At 37.4% G+C, this 15,607-nt stretch overlaps 1 protein-coding gene across 2 annotated transcripts in view; it reads right to left on the bottom strand.

Annotated features, from left to right (window-relative positions):
* mrpl3.L (mitochondrial ribosomal protein L3 L homeolog) overlaps positions 1-3,362 on the bottom strand; it is a 53,267-nt gene extending 49,905 nt beyond the window's left edge. The window contains exons 1-3 of one of the 2 annotated variants that reach the window (XM_018267507.2): positions 3,176-3,362; positions 1,720-1,901; positions 74-165 (exon numbers count right to left, since the gene is read on the bottom strand). In XM_018267507.2, coding sequence (XP_018122996.1) covers positions 74-165; positions 1,720-1,901; positions 3,176-3,258 — 357 coding nt within the window. In that variant the 5' untranslated portion in view covers positions 3,259-3,362. Of the gene's footprint in view, positions 1-73; positions 166-1,719; positions 1,902-2,886; positions 3,036-3,175 lie in introns of those variants that run through there. The other variant, XM_018267506.1, reaches the window with a different exon arrangement.
* Between the last annotated feature and the right edge of the window lie 12,245 nt (positions 3,363-15,607).

Consider the following 15,607-nt stretch of genomic DNA (forward strand, 5'->3'; position numbering starts at 1 on the left):
TTTTATCAATGTCAAAATGTAACAGCAAGCAAAATAATGTAAACAAAATCATATTTCCAAAAGAATGCCTTACTTGTAGCATGGTGACAGCATGTTTCTCTCCGGATTTAGACCATATCGGCATCATTCCTAACTTGACTGCAATCACACCAACCCTGTTAGAATCTGATAGACAAATATACACAGGAAGTTTGAATAAGCAGAAAGCTTATAGGAGCCTCCCAAAATACTCTTCCAGTGTGCTTCCTATCTTGAGTCCAGAGATCCACAGCTTAAATGGGGAAGCTCACCTTTTAGTTACCTTTTTGTTTGTTATAAAATGTCCTATTTGTAGCAATTTTTCAGATGGTTTTTATTTTCTATTTTGCTTAGTTTATGAATTATTTATTTTATTTATTAAAAAAAGAAAAGGACACAACCCCATATATCTGCAAACTATTATTTATTTTTAAGTTTTTTAAATTTTAATTAATAAAAAATTAAAAGATGAATGCTGTGTGACTTCCTCTACTCCTATTCTAAGCAATTTAATATAACTTAAAAGTGCTAATTAATCCACCACCCCAATGGTTTGCTTAGAATTATTCAACGATTGAAAAACAATTAAAGTGCAATGTGCTTGATTATATATACTCTATTGGTTAGACCTTAAAAACCATTATAACTTAATCTCATATCCCACAAACACATTCCATAATTATTTATACAAACAATTAATTGTAACCAATGCAATTGCTAAAGTGCCAAAAGATTATGGTTTGACGTCATCATTGGCTGCCCACCTCTCGCTGCGATGTATGCCACACTAAGTGACTTATTATTTTTTTTGTTTTGATTTAATTTTGTTTTGAATGATCTCCCCTTTTCCAGATTTCAAATGGGGGTCATTGTCCCCTGCAGTCAAGCTCTGTGAGGCTACAATGATATTGATATTGTTACATTACTTCAAATAGAGTGTATGGGAGATGGCATTCGCATAACTTGGTTCTTTCTGGTTAATGGATTTCTGGATAAGGGATCCCATAATCGTTTTACACTAGTGAATAAACCTCCAGCTCCATAAAGAACAGTTACCTAGGTAAACAGGGTACACAGGGAGATCCGCTTGTTTAGCAGAAAAAAAAAGCAGATCTCTACCCGATATGCCCACATTGAAGTGGGCGATATCGGGCTGATCTGATTGTGGGCCCTAAGGCCCAACAATTGGATCAGAATGGAGGCCAAACAGGCGGATTAAGGGACCGCATTAACAAAGAGATGCGGCCGCGATCCGACTAGATTTTTTACCCTGCCTGATCGGCACCTGTCCTACTTTTGGCCAAATATCGATCGGGTACGCCCGTCGGGTGACCCCACACACGGGCCGATAAGATGCCGACTCGGTCTGCCGACAGCTTTTATCGGCCGTGTATGGGGGCCTTAACACATAAAATGCCTGTTGTACTTCAGTTAAATAGATAAAATATTTATCAAAATAACCTTGTTTTTACAGTGGATCACAACATAAAAACATTCCATGCAAAAGATTTTTTCATGAAATTCTTACATAATATTATGTACTGAAACATAGACAAAGAATCCTAAGAGGCTTTAAAAATACTGGTGTCCAGGAGATTATGGATGCATTTATGAGTTCTGTGTGGATCAAACAAGCACTAATACTGTATCTAACACATCTAAACAGATGTATATTTTCTAAATTTAATCTTTACCACCTACCAGGCTCCCATGGCTTTATGGGCCAAGGTTCATCTTTTAGAGGGCAAAGCTTGCTTGCTGTTTGAGCGTTATACTCTTCTGCAGTCAAGCGTTTTAGAAATTGTTTGTTTTCTTCAGAGAGATGTTCATCCCACCAGGTGCTGCTCTGGATACCTCTGGCTATAAACAAGCAGGAGATATTTCTGTAATGAAAAGCACATTAGCAAGTTATTCGATTACTAATGCACATATCAGTATCACTGAACAAGCCATCTAAATAAAATCAAGTCCATTAGATATTGAAGTACAGTGCATGTGCAGTCAGTACATGCTGACCTGGTGTGTGTGACTAAATACTAACTCCTTTCAGTAGAAAGAAAGGTAAAATTCCAGGGGGTGCCACGTTTTTAGGCATTCCCACTGATTATAGATGCTGTTACCTGCTACACCAGTTTGGTGCTACTCTTAAAAAATGGACCAGAACACTAACCACTATTTTCCAGAGCCAATTGTAGTACAGAGCACAAACAATACAGATATCACGTAATAAGTTCCATTTTGTGCACCCACTATTCCTACAGGGGCACCTGGAAGACTAGAAAAAGATGGTGGGGCAGTGCTCAGGAAACAGTGCCCTAGTGTGTTTGAAGGAGAGGCGTGCCAGCCGGAGTATCTTCTAACAGATTATGATATCCGGGGGTTCTTAACTTGGAACCCATGAGTGTTTTTACCTTTTCCTATGCTTTATAAACACTGGGCAAATTTGCACCTGGGCAGTAACCCATAGCAACCAGTCAGTGATTGCTTTTGTTTCAGGTAGCTGCAGGTGGAACAATGAAAACAAATATTTGATTATTTGCCACGAGTTACTGCCCAAGTGCAAATTTGCCCAGTGTTTATAAATGAGCCCAACAGATAAAGCAATAATTTGTACACCTTATACATATTTAAAGGCACCACAGAAGTAAGATCTAATGGCTAAAACTTCAGCCTGCCCAGACTTCCTTGTTTTATGTCTGTATAATTATGTCCATCACTTAGGTCAGTTCCATTTTTTGCCCTTAATGGTGTAATAATCTCTTCTTTTCCAGAATTTTAAATGCTAGTATATAATTGTGCAATTTTTAAAACAGCTTCATATAATTCCAAAATGTCTAACATGCACTCTTGTTATATGGGTCTACATACACACGTGACAGGACACGCGCGTCCTCGTTTACGCACGAAAGCGCACGCGCGTCCTCGTTTACGCACGAAAGCGCACGCGCGACGTGGACGGCCAGGTTACCTGCCTGGGGTGCAAAGCCGACATTTCCCGCCATTGATATTAATAGTATGTGCATATGCTGCAGATAAATTTGCTGCTATTCTACAACGCAGTATGTCTCTCAGTTGTAATGATTGTATACAAAAAAAAATGAGAGCCGTGAGACTTTAAGACATAGGTGCATGAGCATACAGTGTCCCTCTCCCTTACCTTTCTGTACCTGTAGTGACTCGGCTCAGCACCTGTCTCCGCGCACTGTACAGTAACCTCCAACTCAGTCCCACCGCCATCATCACCCGGAGGGTGTTAACCCCGACAATCTCCCTTTACAGTAATAAAACCCTGCTCGTCCTTTGCCCAAGCATAAGAATGTCACTAGCCGCTTCCTGGTCCGTTCCATAACATGCAGTTTCGAAAACAATAGACTAGTGAGGAAGGGTTCCGGCTTCTGACTAGTTGACAGTAAAAGTTCCAGGAGACAGTGATATTCATCGTTAACACTTATATGTTTTTCTATCAGGCATTAATAATTATAGTTATGTTTTCTTGACATTAAATATAAAACCAATTGCATTTCCAATTGATAATGAATAGGAGGTAAATGTGTGTTTTTACTCTGTGTACAGGTCGTAAGCTACAACTAATCATTTTTATTCCATAAATGTGCATTTTTCGAGGGGAATATATTGGGAAAACTATTTTCTACACAGTGATTTCTCTTTAAAGTTAATACTGTGTCGTTCGGTTGGTGTTAGTATTCACCTGACACCAGAATTGCCCTTATTAAATATAAAACCTTTTGTACTTTCTGGGGTGCTACTGCCAGTATAGTAATGAATGCAGCACTTTACAAAGACAACCTGTATAGTTCCAAATCAGATTGTGGCACCAGAATCATTGCTTTCAGGTTATAATGTCCCTTTGTTATATATATTATGTCTGGGATTCCCATGTTCACAGTTTTTTGGGTGGCAGCATCTAGTGCTGACAGGGCTTAATGTGCTCAGGGTTCACTTCAAATGCCCTCTGACTCTTACTATGTGCTTAGAGTTGCCACCTTTTGTGGGAAAAAAAATACCGGCCTTCCTATATATTTATCTTTTATACCTATTAATAACATTGGAATCAGCTATAATTTTTACCGACCAGGCCAGGTAAAATACCGGACAGGTGGCAACCCTACATGTGCTTGGGGTGCTCGTGTCCACTGCTATATTACTGTTTTCATGGTCTAATGCAGTGCCATTGCCTAATTTTCTTACCAGGGGCGGAACTACCGGGGGAGCAGGGGGTGCGAGTGGGCCACGGCCCGCACCCCCTCAGGGCCCCCCGGCAGTCCGCCCGCCGCATGTTCGGCGGCCAGTTCCGTTTTTGTTTCTTACTGCATAATGTGCTGAAAATTGTATTTTTGTCTCCCCCTCTACTATTGCATTAGCCATTGCTTTGGACAGGGGTGATTTAACTTGTGGGAGGGCGCTGAACGGAAGGTGAGCAAAGAGGAGAAATAAAGTGTCAAAGGCAAAAGTGATTCCAACTAAATTCTATTCAACAGTGGTTACTGTTCAAATAAGCACATTGTAAAACCCTGTTTAAATACACGCTCCTTGCTCCATATTGCTGGTTTTTTCTATATTGCCAAATAAGGTGCAAAGTACAGGCCAGACATATACAAGGAAGGCCTAGCATTAACATCTGCCTTGTGTGCTGCACATATATGTGTCAGAAATGTTGCTAAATATATATATTAACAGTAACAGAAGCAAAAGTCAATGCAATATGTGCGTGATTTACCAAGGTGGATATAACATTCGCACCTTACGCTTTCAACTTGATTAATAACAGGAAGGAGAGGAGTTATAAAATAGTTTTAAAAAGATATAAAAACAGGTGGCAGACCAGTATCTCGGCAGACCAATGTGCCATGTGCTACTTGGGAAAGCAGTGGCAATGCTTATGTTTTCCCACCTCATTATCATTTGTATCATTATCATATGTATCAAGTATCATATATTCTCTATAATAATAAAACAGGACCTTGTACTTGCTCTCAGCTAAGATATCATTAATTCATATTGGTGCAAAACAATCCTGCTGGGTTTAAATGATGTTGGGTTTTGATGCCTCAATAAGTCTGTGACTGCGCAGAAGTGTGGGAGCTGCTTCACAAGTGTTGCATGTGATCTAATACTCATGTTGGATGTGAATAAAATGTTTAGCAGCATTAAAAACCTTAAGGCATTGGTGCTTGCTGTGCATGCAGTGAGTGCTGGGTGCAAGGAGGGAGTAAGTGAAAATAATTAACTGATGTGTGTTCTGAGTGTTATCTGACTGAGACAAACAGATTTCTTTCTCTTTGTGTGGGGTAAACTGGTACAATAATTTTTTTCCCTAGTTACAGGATTTAGAGTGTGTTTTTCTTCTTTTCTTTTATTCCTTCTTTTCTTTAGTTTACAAGTCAATAAGAACAGCAGCAGTTTAAACAACAGTTTATTAAGGGTATTAAATTAATAAAACACACTGAGCAATTGACAGTACCACTTAGAACTACTTGTTTACATGGAATACCCGTGAATCATTGCACACGGTATGGGATAAAAATTAAGTTTATAATTTTCTTATATATATATATCTGCAAGCCTTATCTCATGCCGACCAATTACCAGATCGATTATGATTGTTATAATAGCTTCGTTTTTTTCCTGTTTTGTTTTGTTTACTGTAAACTTTATTTTGGAAAAATATGAAAACCCAATAAAAAATAATTGTTAATAATGAAAAAAAAAAAACTGGTAGATACATTTAGTGGATTTAGTTTTGTGTGTTTTTGTCTGAGATATAGTTCTAATGGGAAAATTTATTTTAAAGTTAATAAGGGGTTGTTGTTTTTTTTACTGCTGGTAACAAACAGCATTTTATTCTTTTCCTCTTTTTGCTAATTAAGGGGGGGGTTTGATACCTCGATAAGTCTGTGACTGCACAACTTGTGTGGGAGCTGCTAAGCGACTTGAATGTGAATTAAGGGGCACATTTACTAAGGGTCGAAGTGAATTTCCGATTTTAAAAACTTTGAATTTCGAACAAATTTTTGGGTACTTCGACCATCGAATAGGCCTAAATTCGACTTCTATTAGAAGTAAAAAATTTCGACTTCGAAAATCGAAGTACTGTCTCTTTAAAAAAGTTGGACTTCGACACTTCGCCACCTTAAACCTGCCGAATTGCGATGTTATTCTATGGGGACCTCCTAGAACTTATAGCCAACATTTGGCTATGTTTTTAGAAATCAAAGTAAAATCATGCGATCAATTAAATCTTTTGAATCGTTCGTTTCGAAGGATTTCATTGTACGATCGAACGATTTAACAACGACCGACTATGGCCAAATTCGACTTCAAATATCGGAGTAATGCCATTCGATGGTCGAATTTCGAAGTTTTTTACACTTTGAAATTCGACCCTTGATAAATCTGCCCCTAAGTGTTTAGCATAGTATTAACATAGTAATGGAGGGCACTCAAATTTCACCATCTGCCTGGGTATCGGGTAATAGTTCAGCAAGCACATCCACAAAATGACTCAGCACTTGCATAATCACCACCCACTAACCATCCAACATGTGGGTTTGCACTTTTGGGTGTATTATTTTGGATGGTAGGGGTGGTGATGTCATGCTGATGTAATTTGATGCTAAAACTCACACTATGGTAATTATAGTAAGAGTCCTATCCACTTGAGTCCCCCTACAACTTGGTGAGTTTCACCTCGGGAACTACCCCATACTAGGCCTTTTTGGTTACTTTAGATTTAGAGCAAATCTTCTTACTGGGGCTCCACAGCTGCATCACCACCTCCTGAAGTACGATCCAAAGAAGCAAAACCATGTGTTCCCCCTTTAATATAGACTTGGGAAAGGGAAATACTCACACTAGCCCTAGGAGGATGGGAACACACCCTCCCTCAGGGCATAGGTACACTTCCTTACATCCCCTATAATAAGTTCTATTGCTTAGATATGATCTGTCCTGGTTCTGAAAGACAGAGCAGATCTACAAAAACAGAGCAGATCTACAATTTGAAATTGCATGCAATGATTCCTTAAACAGCATTTTTTTAGGCTATATTTTAATACAACGTGGAATAAAAAATGGAACAGAAAAACAGGCATTCTGGGAAATGACAATGTGTCAAAGAGTTGTTTCGGACAGGTTGCAGATAACTGCTAGAAGCCATATCACAAGTCTGACTACGTGCACTAAAAGACTGACTATAACAGGGAGTTTTATCTACAGCTCAAGTAGTTAGCACATTAATTGCTTCCACAAATGGAAAGTCAACATGTCACATGCCAATCAAAACTTTGACTTTTCTCTTGTTTTCTCTGATAAATCCTTAGGGATGAGCTAAATATGACTAATATTTGGTTTAAAAAATGTTGGACGGTTTGAAAAATGTTGTGCAAAAAAATGTCCGTTGGCTTCAATGTTTTGTATAATATTTGCTGTTTGGTAGATTTTTGGTAAAGCAAAATGGGTCAAATACGCCCATCACTATCTGCATTTAAAGGGATACTGTCATGGTGGAAATAGTGTACTGATTATTGGGAGGGGCAAGGGAAGACCGGCCAGTCTTGTTACACATTGGTACCAATGACAAAGTCACTATCTGCATTAAAAAGGGATACTGTCATGGGAAATCATGTTTTTTTTTTTCAAAATGCATCAGCACTGACATCTATTTTTCAAAAGAGCAATTTTGAAATCTGACATGGGGTAGATATATTGTCAGTTTCCCAGGAGCCCCCAGTCATGTGACTTGTGCTCTGATAAACGCCAGCCACTCTTTACTGCTGCACTGCAAGTTTGAGTGATATCTCCCCCCTTCCCTGTTCCCCCAGCAGCCTATCAGCAGAATAATGAGAAGGTAACCAGATAGCACCTCCCTGACACAAGATAACAGGTTCCTGGTAGATCTAAGAACAGCACTCAATAGTAAAAATCCAGGTCCCACTGCGACTCCTTCAGATACATTGAGTAGGAGAAACAAGAAACATTTCCATAGTGCAGCACTGGATCTTTCTAAAAACACATGACCAGGCAAAATGACTTGAGATGGCTGCATACACACCAATATTAGAACTGAAATACACTTATTTGTTCAGGAATATAATTTTATATGGTAGAGTGAATTATCGGCAGTGTAACAGTGTAATTTAGAAATAAAAACAGCACCATAAAAATCACGACATAATCCATTTAAGGAAACAGCAAATTCCAGAGAATCAAAGGAATGGGTTTGTTTTATAAATGCAAACATCAGGGCCATTTTAGAGAAAACACAGAGGGGGTTATTTAATAAATGCAATGTTTTCTGGTCAAGGTTTTTTGGGCAAAAACTAAAATTTTTAGAGGAAAAAAAATCCTCAAATATTTGAGATTTATTATACCCCAAAGCTGCAAAAAGTCAAAATCTGAAAATCCGCCATCTCAAACCTGTCGAAGCCAAGTATAAGTCAATGGAAGATGCCCAATTTGAAGATATTGTGGTCTGCGCTGGGTTTCGTATAAAAATCCAAAAAATTTGGGGTTTTCAAATCCCAAAAATGCATATGATTTGAGTTTTCGCTCAATTTTATAGAGACTTTTCCTGAACTAATTTTTTTTTAGTTATTTTATTAATAAATAAGGTAAAATCATGGATGGGATTATGATTGTGTTTGTTCTATTGAAATTATGAGAAAAATGTGGGTATTAGTAGATAACCCCCTGAATGTTGACAGGTCGGATTTAGTGCAGGGAGAGACATTCATTTAACAAATCCCTTAAAGGTGAAGGGCTGCGCATGTGCCAATATGCCGCTCACTTCATGAAGATTACTGAAGAGCGCCTGTGTCCTCTGCTGCACATACTCTGAATGTGTGCTTGCTATTTCTAGAGGAGACAGATTTCAGAGGTAATACTGCGCAGGGGGGAGGCAGAAGGGGGGCCAGTGGGGACTTCTGACCAAGGGGGGGGGTTTAGTTCTCCTTTAAGAAAGTGTTTGTACCATTGTCTCCCTACAAAGCCACATACGGAGATCCCTGCAGTCTCTGGGTACCTATATTGTTGTTTTATATCTTGTTATAGAATAACCGGCAAACTTGTTGGTATTTAACAGTATGATGTCACTGCTTATGGTGCTTCTAATTTATTTAGTCACTTGTGTAGTTGTCAGCAGTCAGGCCCTTGTTTGCATATATATATATGCATCTTGACAAAGGTTTTAGACCCTGAACCGAAACGTTGATGCGACTGTAATGCTGCTACTTGTGTAAATAAACAGCAACTTTGACTGGAGTGCTTGCTATTAATGGTTCTCTAAATAATCCAATTTGAGCACAGCACCCGCTCCTGATATAATCGCACTAAGGAGAGTGTGTGCGAACTACACTGGAGAGGTATATATATATATATATATATATATATATATATATATATATATATATATATATATCTTTCTTTAGAACTATCAGATCTGAGGTTAACCATTTAGATTGTGAACAGTCTGTCCACTGTTACACACACGTTCCCAAGTGCATATATAGTAGTTTACTGGGCCATTGAACAACTTATACCCCTTGCTAGATTAGCAATAATTCAGTTAAAATAAAATTCTGTGCAAGTTTAGAAAGATATAAGCCTACATATTGGTTATTTAAGCCTTCACATCTTTCTTTTGCATAATACAACACTAAATGAGCGAGCCTGCTGGGCTGCCAGAGAAATGATTGTGTAATTTATGTCTTATTAAATGAATATCTTAGAAGCAGTGTATCTCATGCTTATTACTGCAGCTGCCATAGGCAAGGAGCCACTCTTGAATTTAGAAGGCCCAGAGGAGAGAATGAAAGATATCTTGTATGCTAGAGAGGGTTACACAGAATTCCCTCCTGCTAGCAAGGCAAAATTCCAAGAATTCTCTTCCTTCCTAGAAAATCTGATTAAGTAATCAAGTTGCTAAAATACGTTTAAGACAAAATTATGAAGCATGTATAAGTCATTAAAGGTGATGCCTTTTTTTTACTACAAATTTAAAGGAATATTGACACTTCTAGAAAAATCATTGGCATTTTATCCTAATTGACTCAATTTTTGTTTAGTGGCAAATGTTTCATTTTCACAGCTTCATAGAAATCATTTTTCTTATGCACATTCAGTGAATAAGGCCACTAATTCTGGGTGGTTGTCAAAATTAGGGGGTTCTACTGTAGAGGAATTCCATTTTCCATAGAATCCGGTTTAAGAAACTGTTCTTATTTTGTTTTTTACCAAAAAAGTAGCTTTTATTCAATAGTACCTTAGTTACCGTAAATCCATATTCATGGAATTTTTAAAGGGGAACTGTCACCCAGACATAAAAGCTGTATCATAAAAGTCCTTTTCAAACAAACAAGATTCTTAGATGATGCAAGGCTTACCTTAATAACAGTGTCCACAAAATGGCTCCTGCCTCCTTGCTATCATTATGAATTCCCAGACTGAAGGAAATACGATTAAATAACTTATTTAGTGTAATTAAAGTTAATTGACTAACATGATAAAATATGATTTGGAATAATTTTAAAAATGTTTTTTAAGCCTTACCTGGTGCAAGGGATCAACCATCAGAGCACATACATAGGATCTATTTATCATGCTGTGTTGGCCACAACAACCAATCAGCAATTAGATTTCAACAGTCACCTACAAGTTAGAAAACAAATCCAAAGTTCTGATTGGTTGCTATGGGCAATATCACCAGTGATGTTTTTCTCCACTGTTTTACACAGCATGATAAATAGGCCCTGTATATTTCAGAACATAAATGCTAAAGTATGTTTTTAGTGCCAATATCTACTTCATGTGTTCATGTTAGTGGAAAAAACAACCATGTTCTATTAGCCTTAACCTTGCCCAAGCAGCTTTCCTAATGTCGAATGCTGCTATTGTGTTCTTTCTGATACAAGGCAAGGTTTTCTTATGGATAAAACACCCAGCGTAGCAAATGCCACAGAGCAGTGGTCCCCAACCAGTGGCTTGCTCTCCAACCCCTTGGATGTTGCTCCCAATGGCCTCAAAGTAGGTGCTTATTTTTGAATTCCAGGCTTGGAGGCAAGTTTTGGTTGTATAAAAACTACAGGACTTATTTGGCATCCCCAGGAACTTTTTTCATGCTTGCCCAGCTCTTTTTGCAATGCAATGTGGCTCATGGGTACAAAAGGTTGGGTATCCCTGCCATAGAGAATGCTAAGAATAGGAAGTGAGAAAAGAGGACATTTTTTTGCATGTAGAAAATAAATTGTGTGGATACAAAGCCATTGTTGATGACAATTCAATTTTTGTCTTTTTATTTTTTATGTTTGCAAAATTATCATTTTAACTGTGTTCATAGAATTCATTTTTTGTGGACAAATTTTATTTTGTCACTATAACATATATATATATATATATATATATATATATATATATATATATATATATATATATATAGTCCAAAAATAAAAGGAAGCACTCACGGCATAAAGGTTTTATTTTTGGACTTTATATTGAATTGGGTTAGCACCCGGCGAAATGATCGAATGGCGGAGGTGAGTGCCGGCAACCAATGGCTTTATATATTTATATATATATATATATGTATATATGTATGCAAAATTCTAATTCTGTGACCACAATTTATTTTGTCACTACAAAAGTCTTGTGTTTGCAGAATGCCTTTTACAGGACAAATTTTGTTGTGAAAATGTGCTTTGTGATTACAAAAGTAACTTTGGCAAGGTCAATATAATGTATGAATTTTGAGTTTTCAAAGTCTATTTTGTGTTTTAAAATGTACTAACAGAGCTCCATAGTCCTCTAAACAACTGTGTAGGGTGATAAAATTATTTTTACTGTATTATTAACATGGATTTAAAGAGCGCCAACCTATTTGCATCATTGATATGATAATTTATTAAAGTTGTTTAGCTGTTTATCTGTCATAGATCAAATAATCTGTGACTGTTATACTCAGACTGCCAGAGCCATTGGTTCTGTGTTTTCCTACTCCATATATAAATCAACTTGTGAAAATATCTGCTGGTGTTGGTGGTGCTGAAATGATTAAATGAATCACAAACATTTGCCACATGCAGGTACTTATACAAGCTGTATCCAGACATAGCAAGTCAAGCCAACAGAAGCTGCATGGTGTTGCGTATTAGTACATGACAAACTACATCTATGAATCCCATGATGTCATTGGTTATATATATATCTGGCTAGTGATGGGTGAATTCCTGAGAAATTCGCAAAACGGCGAAGAATTCACAAAACTCAGGCGTAAAAAAAAAAAAGTGACGCAGTCGACAATTCTGACGCCGGTGATCATTTGATGTGCTCCTATTTTATCCAATTGCATTAAAGTCAATGGGCATGCAGTAAATTGTCGCCGCTGTCAGAATTGTTGCAGCAATTTCGCGAATTTATTCGCCAGCGGTGAAACACGAAAATTTGCTGCGTACTCGCTCCTGACGAATAAATTCACCCATCACTAGTTCTGCCATTTCAAATACAAAGACGCCCAAACAGCCCCCAAAGGCCCAATAAATAGTGACTGTCTACGGATGATTATATTTGCCAGAATCTACAGATTACCAGTCCATTCTTGATTGCCATATAATAACAACTTTATTTTCGGCATTAAATACAAAATAGACACCACACAAACACATGAACAGGCTCTTAGTTTATTAATAAAATCCAACAATGTAAACATATTATTATTAGTTCAAATCTTTTTGTCACAGTTTGTATATCATCTCCCAGATCTGATAGATAGTGGCAGCATCCAGTGATATCAGAACTCATTACAGTTATCCCTAAATTAAAGAAAAAAAAAAAGACAGAACAAAAGTCCACATCTGCGTGAGACAATGGCTCAAGATAAACATTAGTCTCTCTAACAAGTATGTATTGTTACATTTCTTTTTGTTTATTCTTATTTACAAGAAAAACATAGCCAGTTTAAGAAACTCACAAAAAGAAATCATGCTAAAGTTCATCAAATATAGGTTTCATGCAAAATTGAAAAAGCACAAAATAGGGATACAAAGTGGTCAGTCACTGAACTTGACAATAGACAGCTGTACATTCAGAAATCCAACAACGAGGGTCAACTCGTTCAGAGGCTTTGAGGACCAGCATATACCGAGGAAAAATTGTAAACTTGCTGGTCCAGTTTTGGGGCAGCTTTAGTAAGGTGCAAGAGAGAAGCCATATTGTATATATTTAAAGATCTCCCTTTAATCTCTGTAGTCTACTACACCTGACAATTACTCAACATGCAAAATCATCAAACTCTATTTATATATACTGTATATATCATTTTTTGCATGCAGAAGGGCCTGTAATGCATTGACTGTAGTGATGCAACATGGAATTTTCCAAGTAAAGTGAACTGTTTGCACATGCCTCATTATTGGGAGTTTATATCACATATTACATTTACTCCTTTTATTGTGTTTAAATTCTGTTTGGCTATCAAAAGTAAATGTCATAAAATTTAATTTTAGTTAAAAATACATTCCAATTCACAAAATTTCCCCCAGACAATATCGCGTTTAAACTCATTATTAGGCCAGAACCACATGTCAATAAGTTAATTAATCGTATCTGCTAATGAGCTGATTGTGCTTATTCTTGGTGCTTTTATATAAACAAGATGAAGACAAATTACAGCTATGTGTTTCTTTTGCTAGGTCGGGTCACAAGCAGACAAATAAATTAGTTGATGTCGAGATTCAAAGCACAAGGCAATTTCATTTCTTTAAACTAGAGCTCCCAGAAGCTGGCAGCAATTGAGAATGCTGAAGTTCCCAGCAATGTGTTTGCAGTTCCTATGAAAGCCTGACTGGTTCCAATATACTTGGGCCCCACACAAATCATCTTGACATAATATCAGTTGCATAAATGGAGGTTACCTACACCCACACAATTCTACGATAGGATAAGCTAAGTTTTTTTTTATTAAACCCAGAGCTTATAAATAAAGTATACTATAGTACATCACTGAATGCATAATATATTAATGGCAGAGGTGCAGCCATCAGGAAATAAATTGAAGCTATTGAACAAAAGCATAGTTGTTTTTGAAGATGTGCTGCACATACAAAACACAGCATTCTCTGTTTGTGTGCCGTTCTATATTCTTTTTTATGTTTAGAATATGATACTGCCTGTTTCCAATTATCTTGGTGATCTTACTACCCCTTCTGTTTTTTTGGGCAAAGAGACAGATTAAGGGTAAGGTCACACTGGGCGTTTTGGGGAGATTTGGTCACCTGGCGACTAATCGCCTCGTCTTTGCGGCGACCAATCTCCCCAAACGCCTTCCCTCACTCTGCGCTGGCTAAAATGAAAAATCGCCGGCGCTAATCACACATGGCGATTTGTTTTCCGAAGTCGCCCGAAGTTTCCTCGTGAGGCAACTATGCGCGACTTTGGAAAATGAATCGCTGCATGTGATTAGTGCTGGCTATTTTTTTAATTTAGCATTTGGGGGGATTGATCACCGCAAAGACGAGGCGATTAGACGCCAGGCGACTAAATCTCCCCAAAATGCCCAGTGTGACCTTACCCTTAAGAGGTGATTCAGCTGTTATAGAATGGCTAATTCTTAGCAACTTTAAATTGGGCTTCATTTTTCCCTTTTTATAGTTTTTGAATTATTCCTGACTTTTTCCAGCTTTCGGATGGGGGTCAGTGATCCCATCTAAAAAACAAATGCTCTGTAAAGCTACAAATGTATTGTTATTGCTAATTATTATTACTTGCATCTTTCAATTTGTGCCCTGTCCAATTCATATTCAAGTCTCTCTCAATGCGTGGTTGCAATAGTAATTTAGACCCTAGCAACCAGATTACTGAAATTGCAAACTGGAGAGCTGCTGAATAAAAAGCTAAATAACTCAAAAACCACAAATGATATAACATTAAAACCAATTGCAAATTGTCTCAGAATATCACTCTCTATATCATATCATACTAAAAGTTAACTTAAAGATGAACAACTGGTTAGACTGGGGAAATACACTCCTCTGCTGTTCCCGAAGATTCCCTGTTTTAGAACAATAGGTGCTCAGAGAAGTAGAGTACAGAGTGAAATGACAGGGGTAAAGGATTGTGGATATAATGCTACATAATGCTACTGGGCCTGATCTTTGATGTAAAACTACTGGAAAAAACTTGAAAATACACATATAACCAATAATGTTAAAAACTGTATGTGGCACAGGTTTTGGCACAGATATTTGTATTGCAATGTATATTTTTTACAAGTATTTACAAAATAGAGCTAAGTGCTGATGGAGACTTCTAATGCTGGTCAGGTTACTTGTACTAACGACACCTATAACTTAATAACTACATTACTCTGTTGCTATTACTTGTTTTTAGAGATTGGTAGTTTAAAAATGTACATCCAGAATATAATATTGCACTGGCATGCTAAATAAATGATGAAAGCAGCTTGGTTAACTGCAGTGAAACACATAGGGGCAGATTCATCAAGGGTCGAATATCGAGGGTTAATTAACCCTCGATATTCGACTAGGAATTGAAATCCTTCGACTTCGAATATCGAAGTCGA

Source organism: Xenopus laevis, chromosome 6L (genome assembly GCF_017654675.1).
Source record: "Xenopus laevis strain J_2021 chromosome 6L, Xenopus_laevis_v10.1, whole genome shotgun sequence".
Lineage (NCBI taxonomy): Eukaryota > Metazoa > Chordata > Amphibia > Anura > Pipidae > Xenopus > Xenopus laevis.